Raw genomic sequence first — 22,595 nt, 5'->3', positions numbered from 1 at the left:
AATGAATAGAACATTTTCCCGACAAGCTATATTAATTCGCAGTAAAATTCTATACAAAGTCAATTTCTCGATCGTAAAATTTGTTCTTATCGAACCGCTTTCATTGGTAAATAGATACCAACATTGGATTCCATATGAAGTCAATTTTTCCTCGGTATAATATAACGCCGATAACAATTACGATAAAAGATTTATTGCAGCCAAGGCAACACGACCCAATTTTCTTGACAATTTATCAACGCCACATTGTATAGATCGAGGTTGTAAAAATGATGATTATTATAATTATAGAGAATAAAAGTGAGTTTGTCATGCGAAGGGCGTTAAATGTAATTGTACACGGTTGTACGTTATCTTACGTACGTATCTCAGTTCGCCTTGGCCTTCTTATTAACATTTTCTTTTGTAAAGCGTCTATGCCTAACAGCGGAGACAATGGAAAGCCGAAACAAGCAGAATAAGAAGAAGTAACTCAAGAATTAGCATGAATTAGCTGAAAGGTGTGATTCGCGTCATGTCACGGCTAAGACAAGCTCTTTAGCTCAGAGAGTCTAACGCGTATTTATATTACAAGCGGTTGAACAGATCGCGAAAGCTATTGTCCCCGAATTTCTGTAGCAGCTATTCTAACATCGAGCGTAAAAGAGTCTCAAACCAGCCGAATCGAAGCCGACACGATGCGGATAGTCGTTGTTTGTCGCAGAAGCGAGGATTCGGTTCAACCTCGATAAAATATGCATTAAGTCACGCCCCGTAAGCTTTGTGCGACGAAAGAAAAAACAAAACGTCACAACGTTTGTTGTATACGAAACAATGATAACAATAACGACGACAAAAAACGGAGGAAAACGGAAAAGTTGAATTTGAAAAAGCTTCGCCGGTGCAGCCTTATGGGGTGTTCGAATGAATGGGTATAACGAGCGGGGACGAACGCGAAGTCTTTGATTTCACTTGTGGAAATGTGAACAATAAGAATGCGGAACAATGAAGCACCACAATGGCGAAGGCCCAAGTACAAACGGCTCCCGTTGACGACGGGGGGCGTCGAATAAAAGTCAACCCTTCGATTCAGCCTCCCTTCCTTCTCTCTCTCCTCGACCCCCCGAAGCCTCAAAACCTGCAAGGCATCGACGCTCTTCGAACAACCAAACACAATCTCCCATCGTCGGCCATATTGTCCTGAGGCGTCAAAAAGGTAATTGAATCGTCGTACATAATGCCGATTCTCGCGAATTGCTTTTCATTCGGAGCGCAATTCACGCTGGATATTTTTTTTCATTTTTTATTCTGCTTTCTCTGACATATTCTTATCCATACATGTGCACACATTTTTTTTTAACATTGGTAACTCCAAGTTTAACGAATATGATAGACATTTTTGCGCCAGACACGAAAAACAAAACCATACACCGCAGTAGTATATACGCCGTCGTTTCAAATAGCACAAAAATGGTTGAACCCTCGATCTTAGCCATCGGAAAATAAACAATTTGACCAAGAATTATCCAACAAATTTTTTCTAACGTACAAATTTTCGTGCCTCGTACCTGCAGTTTTTTTGTTCGCTTCACGTACGAATGCCGGAAGCCAGATAGACCGTGACCCAGAGAAATGAGAGCGTTGCCACGCCTTGGCCAACCCAACCAAACTATTCGAACAACGCAAGCATGTGTGCACACCTTCGTACACTGTACAAACATTCACACGCTCCGAAGTTTCTATGGTTATCTTTAGGTGGTCTAGAATAATCGTGACGAGAACCAGACACGCGCCACCCGGTAGGAGTGGATTCGGGCATTGCTTGGCGTATATTTTAATTCGAACCGAGTCGAACTGGCCATCAATCCTACGGTAAAGTACTTCAGCGATTGACTGCTGCAACGACTCGATTTGATGCACGCGGCGCTCTGTGCGTGTTGTGTGAAATTGATCACGGTCCTTTTCACCAGAAATTGCGAATAAGCGTGAAGCTCGGCGTATTTTATTGTCATTTTTATTCTTACTCAATTTTAATGGAGAAAAGACTTGTACGCGTAAATTTTTCTGGCTTTCAATTTTTACGAGAGATTGAAGAAAGTTCTGCGATTGTTTAGCGAAAAAAATAAGGAGACACTTACAGCTCGACTGTAAAGGGTGAATAATGTGAAAACGTAATACCGTACATAACAAAATAAAAGTAAATGATAAACGGGAAAAAGTGAAAGCGATTCCGGACTGTTATTAATACGGTAATATTGCGTGGGATATACATCATGACCGTAACTGGCAAGTTTCACACGCAAAAAGATAGGCGCCACAGGTGAATTCATGGAATTGTTTAATAAACGTTTGTACAACGTAACAAACGGACAGAAATGCGTAACATGAGTCAAAGTCGCAGAGAATTGCATCGGCGTTAATTGGACACCGCGACGAGCTTCTCTGCCGAGCGAATGTTCTTAATTGAAGGCAATTAAAAATATCGCTGAGCAAAAAACGCGTGATATACGCCGTGTCGTGCGAATTGGAATACATATACATACATATATACACGTACATACGCGCACGCGTAATGCGTTATTCATAACGCGGAAATACATATGTATACGTGGGTAAACGTGCGTGCGTGTAATGTTCCCGAAGGGTAGAGCACGATCGGGGGAAAACCGAGGGTAGGTCACGGCCGGAAGTACCAATTTACTGCACGCGGTTAACTTATAAAGCCTGACCGAGAAAACATAATTAGCTTGTCCCCCCACGCGTTACGTAACGACGTGCCTAATTAGCGTAGAGACAGCTAATCGTCGCCTCTTCCTCTCGACGACACCGAGGGCATATTTTTTTATTTCTTCATCCCGTTTCATCTCGTTTATTTTTCTTCCAATTCCCCAGCGATCTTTATCGCCGAATTCGTATGACACTAACTTTTCTTGCCAATTAATGATTTTGTAAATTAACTCAGGGGTCGCAGCGGAGAGTCGTAAGAGATGTTACATACTTCTGTTTCCGGTTGATTGAATTTTTACCTATCCTCTGGAAGAAAACGACTCACGGCATTTCGCAATATTTTACCGGGGACACGCTTACGGATGAAAAAACGTTCCCAATTTACACAATTCCGCGAAGCATTTACTGCACAGCGATTTGCTGCTGCTGCACGGTGACTTGAGAAGCGGAAGATTGAATTGAGCTGACGCCTCTGTACAAGAACTTATATTGCGAACATTATATCGCGATAACTAATGCAAGGCAATCAGCACGAAATCTCGGGTCGTCAATTCAAGATTGGAGTTTTAAAAAGCGACTAAATATTTCTTGTCTAACGATGGAATTTTCATTCGCAATATTATATTCGATTCGATTGAGAGGAGCTTTTCATTTTTCGGGACGTTAATCAAGCCCTCAACTGCACTTTGACAATTTCTATAATCGAAGACTCGGACATTGATTATCGCCACTGATACTCTATTACGAACACACCGCGCTCTATCTAATTCCAGATTCCGTCAAAATCACTTTGAGTGCCAATTCGGAAGTCGTGTATTATTAGCTTCTCAATCAGCCTGTCGTCGTTTTGATCTTCCATGTATTAATTAGGGAAAGATGTCAGCGAAAATACTAGGGGTGAGCAAAAGTTGTCGGCTTTTTTTAAAAATGAAAAACCTTTATTGGTTTTTAGAATACAAAATGGTTATTCTTCATGAAAGAATTGTCCATTAACACGTACTACTTTCACTAACGGCAGATTCTCCATGTACAGAACAAATTAGTATTTTTGCTTCCACAGCTGTTTTACCGAGATTAAATTGGAACAATATTAAATTTTGAACGTACACTTTATCGATTTTCATTTTTCGCACAAACTTTCACGATAAGAACAAGCTATATTCTCTATACTATATGGTCAGTTTTGGAGTGCGTACAATACAGAAATGCTTGAGATACAAAAGCACAGTCTCGATTACAACCAACGTTAGGTATCGTCGTCTACGTGCAACGCCGAGAATTTTTGCGCACCCGTAATGTACGAATAATCGAGTGTAAAATCCATCTGTGATTTCATAAAGTTCGTAACGATTTTGCATATGGGTATCCATAATCGAAATGAATTATACAAATACTTGAAAGCATCGCGACCTGAATTTCCGATTATATTTATAAGCCGCGAAGGCAAATATAGGAGGAGCGTGTCCCAGTTGGCAACGGGTTACTTTTATCCTGGACGAGTTTCGTTCGTCGCGGAATCGCGAGACGCATAAGCTTCGCAGCTTTGGCCCAAAGTTTCGCTTCACCCCTGGTGCCGGGGGGTCTCGATCGATTTCGCGCCCATATTTATGAGAGCGGAGTCGCAGCCACCTTTATATCTAAAAGGCAAAGAGGCCGAAACGCCTGCAGAGGCGACGCCGACGCTGCCGCAGATTCGCAATTTACACAATCTTGAATCTTGATGCGAAAACGATCCGAGAATTCACGTGTTTACACCTCGCTATTTTCTCAGCAATAATTTCCATCGGAGTACTTCAACAGGTTACATACGACGGGCCCGGATCCTTCACCCCCGATATTCGGATCAGATCCTGATTGTAAGATCATCTCCGAATACTCAGAAATCGGTGGTTGAAGTCAAAGCAAAAATTAAGGACAGTGGAATTATTATGGACTGACTAGTTGAATGAGCCTAGCGCTTCCCGGATGAGCCGTACGTTAAATTCCAGACATTGATCAAGGCTAATCGCGACATTAACTTTAGCGTCCCTCCGCTTTTCGACAGCCAATGTTAGCAGTATTCTTCCTCAAGAGCGCATCTAATTCTTGACTTCAAAATTCATAGAGCGGTGTTCGCAATGTTTCAGCAAATTGAAAAACATCATCTGTCTACATCTAAGCTTATTTTCCTCGACAAAGGATTTGACGACGAGTTTCTTTTCGTCTTTGCGCGACAATTGAGTCCCAAGCACAGACACGGATTCGCGTCTGTGTCACTTAACGTCATTCTTTCGTACACCGTAATACTCGGGAAAATCGCGACAAGAATAAAATATTCAAAGCGTTCGAATCGTCGCGTCTGATTACCGACGAGATTGAAATCAGTAACGTTAATGCAACAAAACATCCCACGAAAAATAACCTTGTAGAATATGAATTTTTCAACCATACTGCTAGATTACGGTTCACTAAATTTTTAGAATATCCCTAAGTTGCGAAATGATGAATTTTCCGAAAGTTGCACCGTCACAGAACTCGAACCTAATCATTTTCGTGCGACCGTAATTTCGACTAAGATTTTTCTCTTACCTATAAAACAAAGCTAAACTAGTTTTCGGGAAATTTGTCCATCGACAGTAGTTCGAAACTTTTGTCCGCCGTTTTTTTCCTGATATCAAAAACGACGACAGCCTAATTCGTTCGAGCGTCATTTCACGCGCAACTCCATCTGGCGCAAGAATCCGGCGATAAAAATCGTCCGAGGTCGAGTTTGTGAATGCGAGAGGATAGGATAACGGTATACGGCGTACCCGTGTGTCCACACGACGGAAACTCGTATTTGTTTGCTCGAAACGCGGCTCCAGAGCCAAGGCGTCCGACCGGAGCGGCCGTTTCCACTTACGCGCGTCCAGGTATCCATATACATAACATATGTACATAGGTATACGTATAATGAGACGAGAGATGCCACGCGGATGCCGGAGGCCAAGGCAACTCGTGCCTTGACGCCGTTTGGCCTTGACCGATGATACCCTTGTACACATCTGCACGGTACTTTGACTTCGTCTGACTTTTTTCATGTCGGTAACGGTGTCTCGTTACTCATGCCGAATCCGAACGAAATTGGCCATGTTTGACAAAACGAAGAAAAAGAAAATCGAATATCTTTGTCTCAGTCAGTTCATTGCAGTCAAGCCCATCCCTGTTTAGCAATTATTTTAATCCGGGTTGAGCAGCTGATTGCTTCGGAAAAAAATAGTCAATATATATTTTAAAGTCTTAACACAACGGCTGACGTTGGAGAATGAAATATTTTTCACTCCTCTCGTACTGTACGCCGGAACGGTAATTTCTGCGGTTTTTTATTCTCAGAAATTTTAGGGATCAGCCGATGATTAATCACGGAAGTTCGACAGCAGCTGGTTGGCAAATGAAATTACGATTTTATTTTACCAATCAAATAAAGCAGAAGAGAGGTATTTCTTTCCCGGTACTAGACACAAAGAAAAACTTATTTCGAAACGATGCGAAACAAAGGTCCGCCAGTCTTTCGACAAAGGGTATAGGTGTAATTTTACACACGCAGCTTGAATCGATTTTTAAAGCACGGTCGCTGCAGAGAGAAGGCTGAAAATTAATAGCCGTAATGAATGAGCATTTTGAGTAAAATATACACAACTGTCACGATCCTGCAAAGCTGCAGCGTGATTCGATTTCAATGCAATTCCATCCATTTCACGCTATTTATATCTAACCGAAAAATGGCGACGAAAGAAAAATATACACATCCTTCCGTTTTGTTATTCTTGCAATACGCGGTCAGATAACGAGAAATTGAAAGGCTTTCATTTTTATACTTTCCGAATGTTTTTCGCCCTGTTTCACTGCTCTTTCCGAAACTATGCGATATACGTATATAAATAATAAACAGACGAGACAAAAGTAGAAAGCTTTTTTGCCCGAGGAAACGACCCGCATCCGCGCACGGCTACCGAGCCGAGTAATGATCCGTCAAAAAGTAGCAGAGTGGGTTATTGTTTATTTACAGGCCCTTCGAAACTGCGCAGTCTCTTTCCCAACTTGAACGTAACCGCCGTTACAAGTCCAGTTACCTCTCCGGGATGAGGTCGAGAATTTCCGCTCTCCTCGCTCGCTGTTCGATTCTCTCTTTTCAGCAGGAGAAACCCACGGATACAGGCAACATTATACGAATACGCACAAAGAGAATCTCGTCTCGTTTCATCTCGCCTTAACTATTGCTCTCAATTTTTGTCCGCACATTTATTTTCTACACCTCTTCGGTCCTCTCCTACTTTTCGCACTCGTGAAAAGCTCGCTTTTTCCTTCACGAATGACGTTGCCGCAGTAGCAGCGACGCAGGTAACAGGTGTGCCGTCTGCGTTATATGGGACAAGAAATTACGAACCATTCGACGAGGAGAGACTGCGAACGAAGCGTGAAGAGAACTTTGAGAACAAGCAGCCTGCGTGACGGCTTGCGTGTTTCGTTCCTCTTATCGAAATTGCTTCATCTTGAATTATCAAACGCGATGATAATTTCGGCGTCTTGTAAATAGAAAAGAAGGAGTCCACGGCTGACTCGGTGGGAAAATTTCGGTGATATAATAAAATTGCAACGGAACGTACACCCTGATTCTTTTTTTAATTACTGCAATTTACTGGGAATTGATCAAGTCAGAAGTTCCTTCGAAGCGTGTAACAGAAACTCGATTAATTTTAGATAAATGCACATGCCCCGATCAGTGTGGGCTGGAAAATAGCATTTCCACACGCTGTAAGCACGCGAATTGGCATCGATGTGGATACGTTGAAATCACTACCCACCCCGATAATCGATACCTAATTTCAATGATTGTCAATATTTGATGCGGCCAAATCGAACGTCGGATGAATTTTTTAGACCATCAATCCATCGCTTGACGATTCTCCTCATATCGCTGATTACCTGAGCAATAATCGCACGCGTCAACTATAATAGATCCCGTAATAGATGGTTATATATAATGCGTATAGGTGATCTCCGTAATGCCGTATTGAACGTCAAAACAGTAACGTTGCCTCTGAAATTCATCCACCGATGCTGGTGTAGGATGTTGTTGTTACGGTGATGCGAATAAATATACAAATGAGGAATAAGGGTTTATTTAAATCAATTTAAACTGGATTTCCACGAAGAAACGCGACGCCAACTTCCGGCAGTTTTCTTAAAGAAACAAATATATCACTTGCACGAGGTATAGAGAGAAGAAAAAAAACTGTCGTCTACTACGAGGAATAATTAGAATAAGAATTGAATTAAACACGATGAAAACCGAGCTTTTGATATTTCATTCGATTCTGTATTTTTTTTTCAACGCTGAAACGCCACGGTTGGATTTCAAAAGCGTAGGTATTTTATCTTTCCTAGAAATATATGCAGAATTCTTTTTTTTTCACAAAAGTGCAACATTCACAAGCCACAGATGGAGAGGTTGAAATAAAAAGCAGGATAAATAGTCGATTCTCCTAGTATTCGCACGTTGACATTGAATATATAATAAAAGAATTTCGCAATGGAAAGGGAAAGAATCACAAGTTTCGTATTCTTGCGTTTCACTTTTGACTGCCGGGAGGCAAGAAAAAGCAAGTTTACAAGCCGGAAGATTTTCTCTGGCTACATTCCAAGAATTCAGAATCGTTTGGTATTTCGGTATTTTCCGGCGTGCTAAAATCCCCATTCTGCACGACAAGCCGCGAGGGAAGTTCGCTGATCACGAAAACGAAGCTGCTCGCACACGAATGCCGTCATCGTCGTCGGTGAAAAGGCCGCGAGGATATGCCTGAAACAGTCCTACAACGATTCGCGAGGGTTTCGATGGAAGGAAATTCTTCATCTTAAATTCCGGTTCGTTTGCCGCCCCAATTATCCTTCGATGATCATTCAAACCACGATAGTCGAAAGCTCTGATACTTTATCGGAACTCGTTATTCGATCGATTTCAAAGCTGCTGATAAAACGTGATCAGGTGCAAAGAATAAAAGTGTATTATAAAGTATATACCAAAGTGTATACATTCGGATAACAATAAAAAGTCAATTTGTCCAAGTGAGATAAATCAGTTACTCAAAGTGTACGTATAATCGAAGGAATTTAATTTGATGGTTATGGTTATAGCATCGAGTCCTCCAGGTGCGAGGATTTACAATTAATTGCAAACTCGTCAACTGATGAAATACAAAAGAGCGAACAAAGACCGTCACTGTATCGTTTTTCCAAGGCGTTGGAGTTTACGTTTCTACCGTCTAAATTTTATTATTAGCAAGCCGTTAAATCTGACCGATCAAGCAAGGTACAGATAAACACAAGATAAAACCTTGTGAAGAATTGATCGAGCTAGCGAGTATGTAAACAGATCGACGTAAACTTTTCTGTTCGACTAGCAGCTCTCGGACTTTCATTATTATATCCACCGAATTCCCCTTGAATTATTTCTTCTTCCGTTTTCACTTCGTTCTTTCCCCCGGAAATTCTAATAACCGAGAATCACCTGGATAGTTTCAATTAATTTAATCAAATGAATAATTTTTCATAGCCTCCGTTTCCATAGCAGTGCGTGCGGCTTGATCGGATTTATTACACATATGCATGGCCTCTCGCTGCGCGAATCGCGGGTTTTCCTTAGCAAGGAATTATAGCCGCACGCGTTGCAGGGGGTAGAAAGAAAACCGCAAAGTACCAAATGCGACTTACGAGCGAAATGAAACGTGAAGGTGGTATGAAAGAGAAGAGAGAAGGGGGAGAGGAAAAAAAAATTGAAAAATTGAAAAACAAACTACGTACGTAAAAAGTAACATATAACAAAGTTTGTGTCGATTACGTACTGTATTTTCCTGACCAGCAGCTTCCGCATATCAGTCCAACTTTTCCTCCCATTTTGCAACGGTGTGAAGTTGCAGAAGAACGGATGAAGAAGTAGAAGAAGAATAAGTAGTAGTAGAATAATAATAATAAAAGTAACAGCCCCGATCGTTGCACCCGCTCCGAAACGGCGTTCAAGTCTTTCTCAGCAAGACTCGCTTGACTGTTACGAGAACGTATAACCCTTGATTACCTTATTTCACACTTGATGAAATAATCAACGGTCAAAGGTCAGCGTTTATGCTCACTTTAGACGGTTAAACGGGCGATCGAAATCCCGACTAAAACATCAACCCCGTCTCCGTCTCTTTGGCTCCGGCTGTCGCTTTACGATACCATATACGTCCCATAATTCGGGGATTCTGATTTACCGTTTCCAGTCACGAAACCCGTTTTCAAAACGCGATATCACCAGACGACACTCCGTTTCCAGCACTTATTCACTCGACGATACTTGTATCGATGTATTCAATGTTTCCACCCCGATTCATCGTGCATTCAGCTTTATCAAGCTTCGTCCGATCGAAATATCACCTTCATCCCTGAACGATCCAACCGAATACTACCGTGAATTTGCGTCCTCACTTGGCTGCGAGTGAAACAAACACTTCCTTCGGCCTTGATCAATCGCGCGCACTACAGTCGTCGGTGCAATAATTCACGAGGCTGTAATCGATGTTGATTTTCTTGAGCTACAAAAAGACACCGACCCGGTTCTTTTCACCCCGAGCATCGCGTCTCTGCGCAAACAAACGACCGATCGTGAGTCGGACCGAACGAATGGTGTCGACTCACAACAACGAGCACCTTGAACAGGTGTCGGCGTCGCGACGCTGCACACGTGGCTTCGCATACGCGTCGCCGTTCGTTAAATCGCGTCGTATCTGTCGGACCGCCAACGAGTGACTGCCGAGTTCAGATGCTCGTTCGGGGGGCCGAGAGTCCGGCAGAGGGATATGATTCGTTCTGTCCCCATTGAGTAGTAGGCATGCTACACCGACACGCCGGAAACTCTTACGTCACACACGACACGCACACCAAAACATCGTATGATTTCGCCTCGAGCCCTGACGCCAATTGGGAGTCGTGTGTGTCCGCAGGTTTTGTTTGTCACGCACACATTGACGATTGATTTCGCGATTCGTGTCATGCATCGTGTGTGAGTGCACGGACTCGGTGAAGCTTTGCAGGTTTTTAGCCTCTTCAAAGAGACGAGAACGAGAAATTCTGGCGTCGGTGTAAGAAGATTGTCCCAATTGCTCGTCGATTCTTCATTCGTATAAACTGATTATTCACAATCAATTATATAGTCTTGAGAATTTTGTAGCTTGTAACTGACTGTTCCGTACCTCAGTAGGTCAAAATTGTGCGATTCTTTTGCGTAAATTGCATAATATTGAAAATCAATGGAATATTCAGCTTTGATTGTAACGTATTTATTACCTTTAGGCTACTCATACAGGCATTCTATACCTTTAAAGGCTTTGAAACTCTTGAGGTACGCCATATTTGCATGGATAAATACTTGAAAAAGAATACTAATGTAATTACTCCAGACATGATTTTACGTGCAATCGCTTTCAAAGAACCAAACAAATTTCAGCTTGTCGAATAATTTTTTAAACAAACGTCTAGAATTATTATTACCTACGGTTTGTTCAGCCGCACATAATTTCTCCGATTAGTTTCTCAGACGTGTTCATTGCACAAAAGAAGCGACAATATTGCCAAGCGTGTCGTACATTGGCTATAATTTAATTTTTTATCTACCGCGAAAGGAAAGTTGGCATAACAAATGACTAGAAAATATGATATAAAAATGCTGGAAGTCGAAAAGATAACGAAATACGTGAGGGGGATCGAGTGAATACGCCGGTGAGAAATATACGAGCAAAGATGTAGATAGAGAGAGAGCAAACGGGTGGGTCCGGAGTCCCAAATCGCCCTCGTAGCATCTGCGGCGCATCCCTTGGAAAAAGGGACGATGTACTTCGCTCCTCGCTGTGCCGCCGGTTCGCCGTTAATCAACGCAGATTACACAGAATTCATTTTTATCACTTGGACCCCGACATCCTCGGCGGTGCCTCGAGGATTCCACGAGTTATGACATCAAGTTGGAAAAAGAGAAAGAGAGAGGGAGGCCAATCGTACTCTCGACTTTCCCAGTGTCTCCTATTTCGCGATTTCGCGATCCTACGTTACTCCTCAAGTCAAGATCTCACTGTGCGTACGTGCCATGATTCGACACTGACCCAATTCGTTTGCTGATTGCGCGCGTTTAACCGTTTCATAATTGCGTTGTTCAATGATGGAGATGTACGCGGAATAGCGAGCTTAGGTTCGTTGGAAATTAGTAAAACGACGAATTAATTTTGCGACTCTTTCACGACAAGTTAATAGTTCGAATTTTAGATTTCGCGATTCGAGGTTTCATCATTGTTTCCCTCCGCGAGAATATCATTCCAGTGAAATCCGTCTAGAAAAACTTTTAGGTATAATACCTAAAAAAAAAAAGTTTGAAAGTTCAGAAGCGATCGTTTGTCAACAATTTTTCTATCGAGCAACACGTGCCGGGAATTGTGGAAGCGTGAAGAGAACGGTAAAAAACAGAATAATTCCAAGAAATCCAAGGAATTCGAAAGGCGGCTTTATACAGGCATTATATTAAGGTTTATGGGAATTATAATTCGAAGTCAGCATATCAAACGCGGTTCTTCCTCGGCTCTGGTGTTTGAATATTTGACGAGTCTTATCCTCTGGCACATCGGATCGAACTCTGGGAGTTCGAAATGGCGACCCGGTACTTTGGGATACGTGTATGTTACACATACACGGATAATGCGCGAATTACCGGACTGCAGGTACATACATCGAATGGGGGTACGGATAAAAAATTCAAGACCCGCACCGCGGCGCATAAAAGCTTTTCCGCTTTAAGCTCCTGCAGCATTATAGATACCTACACACACCCAAAGTAGCTGCAGATAGTACGGCTACCGACTAATGTCTAATGCACCCGAGCCCTGTGGCGATGTTGTACCTACCGCAACAGCGATGCCAATAGGTGGAAACGCGTTATCGAACCGAGTCCAGAGTGCAGCGAGGCAATCGCAAGGGAAACCGCGCAGAGATGAGCAATTTTTAAAGACGAATTAACGCGGCTAGATGTTTGAGATGAGCCGCTAGCTATAACCGGAGCTTAAGAGCGGATGACCTTTCAAATGAGGTGCAATACGTAGTCGAGGTATGCGATCGGTGTCTTGCGAAATATAATGTCGAAAGCTAGCCAAGAGTTCAGGCTTGATCTTCCGTTCGAGCTCTCTAAATATGCGGTTGCATCGAAAGACGGTTCGCAGAAAAATGCGGAGGAAAAATGTGTGAGAGATAGAAAAAAAAAAATATTTTCATAACGTATACGAAATTATGTAAGAAAGTTCCTCGAGCCTCGTGTATGCAGGCTTGGGTATGTATATATTCATATTATATTCTCAGTCAGTATTTGTGCGTGTTTTTGCTGTATACGCAGCGTTGTACAACAATTGGCATTTTTTCTTTTTTTTCTTCTTATATATGTACAATTGTCAGTAATAATATAATACTCACTATGGTTAAAAATCTATATACTTTAGTAATTAATCATCCGATGGATATAGTAGGGTAGAATTATTTTTAAATGCTAGTATTAAAATTACATGTGTTTACGCCTAGTTAGCTGTACGTTCGCGTACGTTGTGTGTCTAAATTAGACTTTATATAATCAAGGAGAAAAAAATAAAAAATAGTACAAAACTTTGATAAAAGGGTAAAATGTCCTGCGTGAAAAAAAAATTTAAGAGAAATTGATTAAAAAATAGAACGAGTAAGTTAAAATATAAAAATTTGTTCTCTTTTAGGACTTCGATGTCCACTGGCGTGACATTTTCTATATATAATATCTATGTTTATAGTCGTGCTTTATCTATTTTAATAATGAGTTATCTATCGCTGTACAAAACATGTATATATGTATGTATAATAAGTCGTACGTTAGAGAATCTTTGTAAAGGTACAACATGTGTAAAGATACCAGATATAGTTAGACGGAATTACATAAGGTAATAGTTGTGACGCGGTGACGAATTAATTTCAGGCAACATTGTATCTCCTCGGTTGAAAAAGTGCAACGAGGAGAGCGCCGATATTTGAACCCAAACTTATTAAGTTTCATCAAATGAGTTTCGAAAGACATTAGCTGGTCGGAAGAATCGACTTGCATTTGTCCAGTCGACTGGCTCGGAGTAGAAGAGTAAGAAGAGGAAGCGAAGAATATGGAGGATGAGAATCACTTTTCCCGAGGGTTTCGTACTCTTTCGTGAGAAACGCCCGGGTTCCCCTTTCCTTGCGTTACGTTCCATTCGGTGAAACGATAGGGGGAGAGAGAAAGAGAGGAAATAAAATTTCTTCGCCAAGTCTTTTTCCAAGCGCTATTCGCACCGGAATGGCCTCTTTCCTTTGTGCGGTGGTAATTGAAAAAAGTAACGAAAGAATGCGGAGGGTTGAAATTAGCCTACAAGTCGGTCTCGACTCTCCCCGTCGCCTCTCTACAATTTATACACTTTGAAACTTCTTCCCGAGGGTGCATCGACTACCGATGCTGACAGTTATCAGATCATTTTGATTGTTGCCGATTCCAACGTCAGAACAAAGCGCAATTATGCATCAGGAGATCCCTACTCTTTCGGTTTGAAAAATATCCTCCGACGAATCGAGGCCCTTGCGTTATGCGTCAGGGATGAAACGCAGATTAGGAACTACGGAGGAGGGCTGAAAATTATCGGGCAATTGCCCAACCGCCACCGAGACGCGACGCAAGGCCGTGTTCCAACTCGCCGTCTCAACTTCTCCGGCAAAAAGGAAATTCAATTCGTCATATATGTATAAAACACACGTGCGTTGTACTCTTGATTAAAACTGTGCAAAAACTTCAACCCAGTTGCTCCGTAGAATACCATTTCTACCGAGCGATACGTTGCGACGAAAAATACGATGGGAAAAGCTAACTCGTCCGATTAAACATCCGTGTTGTGATAATTTATTACGGTGAGTTGGAACCCGCGAACGTGCTTGTGAAATATCTGCGAATGGGCGTTATTGCCTTTGATCGTCTTAAACGGGACGCGAAATTTACTGATCCTCGATTTCATCCTGCAAAAGCCCACTACCCACATTTCGGAGTTATTCTCGTCACGAAAAAAACCCTTCTTCCGCTACCGTATAGTCGCTAATCTCAGTTCTACTTTTAGCCATTTCTTATGTTTCACGATTTGATACGTTGCTGATTTTTGATTTGCATTTCGTAGCATTTCTTGATCGGAACCTGTTATTGCCGTACGATTATTGGATTGAGATTCTAGAGTACACGTATACGAAGTTTCCTCGACAGTAAAGTGTAATAAAAAAAACTAATCGAAATTAAGTAATATGTCAGAAAGACACTGACGATGGGACAGTAAAATGACAAATACATATGAATGATTTATAATAAAATGTGGATGCTGAGAGTAAATGGAGTTGAGCTGAAATTTTCCCTGAGATTAGCACTATCTGAATAATTCAAAACGTTGCAAATACAATTTATGAATGACCTTTCCTAACAAACAACATGTACAGGTATAACAATGACGTGAAAATGGTATTTAGACAAGGTTTTTTCGGGTGTATCCGAAGTGGCCAATTGTAAAACGATACCGGAATGTGCGTGATGCGGCGTGATGCTCGACAATGAAAAAACGAATTCCTGGTATACAGACGTACCGGAGGTCCTAATACAGTTTGAGGACGACGACGACGACTCGCGCGAGCGGCTCCGGAGCGGCGACTTTGGAACACAGACCTTCCGCCTACTTCCTCAAAATCCCAGTCCCCAAAGGCCACTCACCTGTACCGTTTGCACTGCTGGAGCCGTCCGTCGTCGCCGCTCCGCGAGTAACCGTCGTCCCGTCGTCCTGGCCCTGGGCCTCGTTGGCGTCCGGATGACCGGGCGGGACACGGCGCGTATCGAACGTTAAAACACCCGAAGTTTCGTTCGCGATTGGGATCGTCGAGTCTGCCGTCGACTCCTGGTGTCGCGCCGGCGCCGATCCGTCTTCTTGCCTGCTCGTTGCTGTCGTCGGCAACCCTCGCCCCGACTCCGACATTGACGTCCGTTGCTGTTCCTGGAGTAAGCAGGCGCTCGAGAGCAGGTCCCACTGACGCAGCTTCTCCCGGTCGATTTCGAACGAACCGGACGTTGCCGTAGACCCGCGTGACGCCTCCGCCATCGCCGGAGCTGGGGGAAGGTTGCCTTCGGCTAAAAAATTCTGCCGATTATCATGCTCAGTGTCGCGTTGCTGGAGGACAGCCGCCGCTGCAGTCCCCGGTTTCCGGTACGCCTCGTTCTCCGAGTCCCAGATGTAACCGCCGACGCCAATTCTGTCCATGGCCAGCCTCTCGTAGGTCTCTTCTTCGGGCCCCGGATGCCCTTCCTCCGCCTCATCTTCCTCTCTTCGACCCTCGTCGACTTCCTCCCCACGTTGCATTCCCTGCGCTTCGCTTTGATCCCGGTCTTTCGCGGCAGCCTGTCTTCTTCGCATCCTGTGACTCTCCCCGGCCACCTCCGAGGCTTCCCTCCGCAGAATCACGCTGTCGTTCACGTAGGTCGCGCCCCTCGTGATACGCGCTCGACCCTTCGACCCCTGCGCTCCGGCTATCCGCCCATCTTGAACAGCGGACGGACCGACGGAGGCTTCCAAATTGTCGAGGGATCTCGCGTGCCTCAGGCTGACCCTGCGCAGACTCTCCCTCCACAGCGAGTCCTGCTCCCAGGGATCCTCGCCGTTGAATCTGTTCTGGTTGTGCACGGGCGAAGGATGGACCGTGGCTTCCCGCTGCTGCCTCGAGCCAATCATTTGTCCGGTGCCGTACCTCTGCTCGACCAGATTCTGTAGCTCGGCATCGTCCAAGAGGCCTTCGAGCGACCTTGATCTCCGATGAGCGGCGTACCGGGTGCCGATTTCCACCTGAAAACGTGATCCGCTCGGTGTTGTGTTGGACTCATCTTGCGTCTTATCGCGGATACCGTGCGGGTAAATGTTCCGCGAGTTGAGGTCCGGGATCATGGAGACGTCAGGTAGAGGGTCGGTCGACTTGACCCTCCTGAGGGTGTCGGCCTCATATATGTTCCGCTTGTCGACCTGAAAAAGCCCGGCTTTCTTCTCAGCGAGAAACTGGGTGCTGGACTTCCTAAGTTCCGCGGCAATCCGCCTGGCCTCGTCGATGTCCTCGACCTGTATCTGCCGCGGCATCTGTCTCGGAATGGGATTCACCATGCGACCGATGTCGTTCCTCTTGTTGGCCGCTAGGGCCGCGTCCCCGCGTTGATTGTTTAGCTGCGGAAGCCTCGAGGAGGCCGAGTTGCGGTTGATCAGCGCGTCTATTCCGCTCACACCGGCCTGCAGGTCGCTGTAGTAGTACGGCGCCCCGTTCTGGTCGTTCTGCACCTGGCTCGCGTTGTAGTACGCGGACTGGGGGCTGAGCTTGACGGTGGAAGTGGACGCTGGGTACTGGCCCGAGTCCTGACTCGCGGATGATCTGTGATTCGGCGATAAAGAGAAGCGGGCCGAGTCCTGGCTCGTTTCGCGGGAGTGTCGCCCCTGCGATCGGCGATTCTGCTCGGAGTACGAAGCATTTGGAATGCCGTTACCAGGCGCGGATGGGGAAACGGAGCCCATCTGCGACATGACGGAGGATGACTGAGCGCTGCTGGGTCGTTGGCAGGCAACGGAAGTGGATATCGAGGCATTTCCGGATATTAGAGAGTAGCTGGAGTCTCTGCTGTGAGAAATTAAGGGGCTGGGTCGCTGATGGGACGGTATCTTCTGACCGCGGTAATTTTCCCCCGGTTTAGAACCGTCGCCGTGCTCTGAACGAACGCCGGGGGAACCGCGGAGCGTTGAAAAGCTGACCACGTTCTCGTAGTGAACGTCGCCGGTGAAGGACTGGGAGTGCTGATGCATCGGGGGCAGGTCGCTGACCCTCATCGACGGCAGACTGCTGGCCGAGCTCGTCTTCGTTCTGGCACCGTACTGGTAAGGCTGATCCAGGGTATTGTACGAGGGGAGATTACCCTTGCCGGATATTTCCTGACTCGTTGTTTTTCGCAGGTGTTTATCCGTGGCGAGCATCGACTCGTTCAATCCGTATATGCTGTTGTAGCTCAGGTCCTTTGCGTACAGATCAACGTTGAACGCGTCCCGGGCCTGGAGTTCCTCGAGGTACTGATCCAGGTCGATACTTGCCCCGTCGAAACGGCTCCCAAGGGACTCGAGCTCGTCCAGACTGTCGAGGACCTCGCAGACCTCGTCGCTTACCGGGCGTCGCTTCATCTGACGGTGCCTGGCCTCCTCCTCGGGGCTTCTAAGCTCCACAGAATCGCTGCCCGAGGCACTCTCGAGCGACATTCGACTGTCGCGAAAGGTCGAGCTTATCGTAGTATCGGAGAACCTCGAGGGTGGTCTGTGCGTCTCGACTTGACCCGCGGGCTTGTTCCAGGACTTTGGCGAGTCCCTGCTGTTTAGGCTGTCCCGACTCGCTGCCACCTGAGGCGCGACCTTCTTCGCTTCGCCTAAGGAGTCTTGAATCTCGAGGGAATCGAGGTCGTCCAGAGGTGGCAATGAGGTCGGGATCGGCGGTGGCGACACAAGTTCACTGTCCGACGAGTCGTGGAGCTCGGCAATGAGCGCCTGGCTGGCTCCCAAGTAATACGAGGCCGGGCGAAAGGTGTCGGAGAGACTGAACCGAGGATGCCGAGGAGCGTCGAGGGAGTCGAGGTCCTTGGATGACTCGTCGTCAGCGTCGGAACTGTCGGATTTGAGGGCAGTCAGGATGTCCGGAAGGTCGGGCCTCGGCGGAAGAACGTCATTTCCCGAGTCTCTCTTCGTCTTGGCTTTTTTCCCCGACGACTCGGTGTCCTCCTTGTCAGCAAGCTGGCTGACCTCCATGTAGACCGGCTCCATTTTATTGTCAGCAACACATACGAACTCGTAGTGGGGAGGATCGAGAGTCGAGTAATCCCCGGAGTCGTGTTTCCGGTCTTGATCATCGGGTGCGAGAAGTGAGTGCCCGATGCCGTTCTGGCTCATTTCGACGTAAGAATTTTCTTCGTGGTCCAGACTAGCGAAGAGGCTCTCCATCATTTTTGAATTTGGACGCTCGTTCGACGGGTCCAGAATCGCCTTCCTCGGTGCCATCGGCATGTAGTGTTCCTCCGGGTTGAAGTCATCTGGTTTCGAGGCCGGGCTGGTCAGTTCGCTTTCCACCGACAGCTGATCGTCGTGAGTGACCAAGGATTCAGTAACGCTCAGCCGCGTGTAACAGGGGTTGGAAATTTCCTGGGTGTTTGCAGCTTCCGCCTCGTTCTCCGAGCCAGCCTTCGAATCCTTGACTTTCCTGCTCTTGTCACCGAGGTCCTTTCTCCTCCTTATCGTCCCCGTAAAATTCTCCTCGACGTTCACCGACCTCTGGATTTCCCGGTTCTCGTCTTCCTCCGCGACATTTTTACTCGGCTGATCGAGGTCGCTACCCGTTTCGTAAAGGAGAGTTTCGGTGTCGCTCAACACCCCGCGATTCTGCTGCTGTTTATACTCCTCGTTCTTGTCATTCTCCTGTTTCTGAGCCTGCTGCGATTTCCGCTCGAAATCGGCAAGGAGGTCCTTCACCGACTTGTTTCCATCGTCCGTGGAGGCTTCCTCCTCAACGCCGACGGAATCTCTGGTCTCCCGGCTCGAATCGCCCAGTGCAAAGTCGCGGATGACGGTCGTGTTCCGTGTCGGATCGAGTCGTGAAACGTGAGCCTCCGTTGCCTGGGGGGGAGAAACTTTGAGAGGCTCCTGCATGGCGAGCAGCGACCCTGGCGTTTCATCCAGGCTTGACTCGAAGGACTTGATCCTGGACTGAACGAGATTTACGGCCTGTACATCGGGCGGCGTTGAGTCCTGGGGGTTTTGCTCAGGTTTGATGTACTGATAAGAGAATTCCTTGATTACTTTGGCCTCGTCAATTTTCGTCTCCCAGTCATCCTTATCACCTCTCGTAGAGTTCCACTGGACGTTCTTGTGCCCGTGCCAAGTGTCATTGGGAATGTAACCGGCAAGAGTGCTGAGCCTCCCCTCGGAGTTGCTCGATTGGTCATTGCACGGAGGGTGGCAAAGGGCGCTCGTCTGTTTCAGAATCCCTGTAGGTTTCTTCGGCGTTTCATTATGCTGCCACTTGGGATCCACCCCGGTGCCAACTTCCGGCCCGGATTCCTTCCGGGTCGATCTCCTCACCGTCGATCTCGGGTTGTTTATAGCCTCGTAGGACGACGGCGAGAAGCCGATTTCCCCGTATCCGGCGTCAGGCGGGATACCGCAAGGCTGACGGCTCCCCCGGGACGCGTTTTTATGTCGGCTGTTCTCATACTGGGGAGGGAACGCCGACGGATGAATTGGCGAGGAAACGATTTCGCCGTTCGCGCTCACTCTCGTCGGATAATTCAAGGCGGCGCTTGTTGCGGCTGTCGTGATCATGGCGGTGCTGGTGGTTGTGGTGGTGATCGAGGTTGCGGAAGAAGAGGCAGCAGACGACAACGTCCGCTCGTCCAGAACCTGCCGGGGGCTCCTGCCAGCGTGGGAGGGTCTACGGGTTCGCTTGTGCCTCACGTTGCCCAACTCTGAGTTATGGTCAAACAATAATAATATCCTCCGTTACTCTCGAGTCAACCGGAACGAACGTTCGTTACCTTCCACCACGCTAGAATTGTTAGGAAAGCCAGACCGAGAATATAACGACGAAGCTGAGGTCGCTCGAACTCCGTCCAAGACAAGATTACTGCGCTGTTAACTACCCGTTCGTTCTAAACTGTTACGACGATTTATTTACAACAATAACGTAGCGAACTGGGATCAAAATTATCCCCTCTACCTGGGCGTGTCTAGTAACCTTCGGCAAAACTTCGTTAGCCTTCAAACTATCCCTCAACATTCGATCCAATAGCAAATAGAATACTTGAAACTTTAAACATGAAACTAGTTATCGGATAGCGTGTATTGCACTACGAAAGCGTGATCGAATCTTGATTCTTCAGAAGAGGTATACATGTATACTTGAGTTTTGATAATGATCTAGGCACCTATAGAGGCAATTGCACGAACTTTGTTGCAATCTTGCGCAGTGATCTTGGCTCGGAAACGGTTTTAGAAGCTGAGAGTTAGTGTGCAGAATTCACAGTCTACGACTGTGTGCGGTATGTACGAAAATAAGTAATAATTGTTATCACGGTACATTAAGGCCACGAAAAATCGTCGATAAAGAATATTTTTGTTAGTTGGATTGGCGGCGACATGCTGTATGGTATGCAGTTTCGACTCTAGTCGCTATGTATAATATACATATACACATAATACGATATGATTTATCTATATATTGAAGAGCTTCGTGCGTTGCCGTTTTCAGACAGGCTATGTGTTTCATTCGTTAGAGTATTCGAGCGAGCTATCGTCTTGCCGTACCTCTCGATCGTGTTAGTCTTCCAACCCAGCCCAGCCCAGCCCAGCCCAGCCCAACCACCAGCACCGAACCATTGACAACAAGTTGCATCCCCACGTGTAATTGAAAATATCGGTACCACGTCACCACACCATAATTAACTCAACATAGAGCAAAACGTGCAAAACGTTGATAGTGTTGAATTTTGCATCATTCCATGGTATGTTAAACTGGCGGAAGAATTTACTCCGCGACGCTTTGGGTCAACGATGCAGCGTCGTGCTCAAAATATAGTGTCTACTAGAGAACGACATCTTGGTAATTTCATTTCAGGCGGGAGAATCTTCTTACACTGCTGTATTACTCTGTATTAATACGATTCCCTCGATTACAGGGGTGAAAAAGTTCGGTGAAGAGCGATAGGTGGAGAGAAAGACAGAGAGATTCAGTGTCAGGGTATACGTATTATGTAGAGGAGAAGTCAGAACCAGAGACATATTATACGGATGGGGGGAAAAAAGTGGAAGAGGTGAAGACAGATGAGAGCCGGAGAGGAAGAGAGTAATAAAAAGAGCGAGCGAGAGGGAGGATGGATCTAAAGAGGACGATGAAAGTTAGGATGAAAATACACCGAGCAAAAGGAGAGGCCATTCTTTTGCAGCAATCAAATTTGAAGTCAAGGCTGTGAGGCAACGCGATGCGGGATATCTTCAAGTTTGATTAACCCCGAGGACATTATTCAGCAAGTTAATTAAAATCCACCATAAAAAGATATTATACGTACAGTTGAATAATACGTGTATCTATATATGAAATATATACATATATGTAAATTGTATCATACACATTTCAATGTATATATAAATGTACAATAGGTACGACAGAAACAGAGGCGAAGAGGCGCTAATACAATAAACGTTGTGTTATTACAGAGAACTAAAAATGATGCTAAATGATAATGATAATAATAATAATAATGGTAATAGTAAACAAAACTAATAATTCTACTAGCCAATTGCGTAAGTTAAACCCCATCGTTAGATTATTTTAAACTATAAAGTATTCCTGCGTCGAAGAAGCGACAAACCCTACGTATTTACACAGTCGGAAATAATTTTTGTCAACGTTAAATTTCTCTTGTGACGAAACTAACACACTTCTAAGATTCATTTGACATTGCGCGCATAATTTATATCACCAATAACCTGAAGTTGCGTGTTGAAGGGTGAGTTCAAAAGATATTCATCACTTTAAGCGATATCAAATTGTCGGCAGATTTTTACAGGTCGGAAAAAAATTAAGTTTAAGTTTTTAAAATAAATTCAAATACTGCCGAGCAACAATTTCCCATTGAATAGCTTGCCAATAAATTTTGCCTCATTTCAAGCGTGACTTGTATTTCAATAGAGTATCAACTGAAATACGGTAATTATGTACGTTCTTTGACGGAA

At 45.2% G+C, this 22,595-nt stretch overlaps 1 protein-coding gene across 4 annotated transcripts in view; it reads right to left on the bottom strand.

Moving 5' to 3' along the window:
• The window catches only part of LOC124185318, a 142,247-nt gene that overhangs the window by 56,142 nt on the left and 63,510 nt on the right, over positions 1-22,595 (bottom strand). For all 4 annotated transcript variants that reach the window (XR_006871366.1, XM_046575960.1, XM_046575961.1 and 1 more), the window contains exon 11: positions 15,521-20,329. Coding sequence is in view for 3 of the 4 variants with exons in the window: in XM_046575960.1 (XP_046431916.1) it covers positions 15,521-20,329 (4,809 nt within the window). In the remaining variant the exon portion in view is untranslated. The remainder of the gene's footprint in view (positions 1-15,520; positions 20,330-22,595) is intronic.

This window comes from Neodiprion fabricii, chromosome 6 (genome assembly GCF_021155785.1).
Source record: "Neodiprion fabricii isolate iyNeoFabr1 chromosome 6, iyNeoFabr1.1, whole genome shotgun sequence".
In the NCBI taxonomy this organism is placed as follows: Eukaryota; Metazoa; Arthropoda; class Insecta; order Hymenoptera; family Diprionidae; genus Neodiprion; species Neodiprion fabricii.
This window is presented reverse-complemented; position numbering and strand designations above follow the sequence as displayed.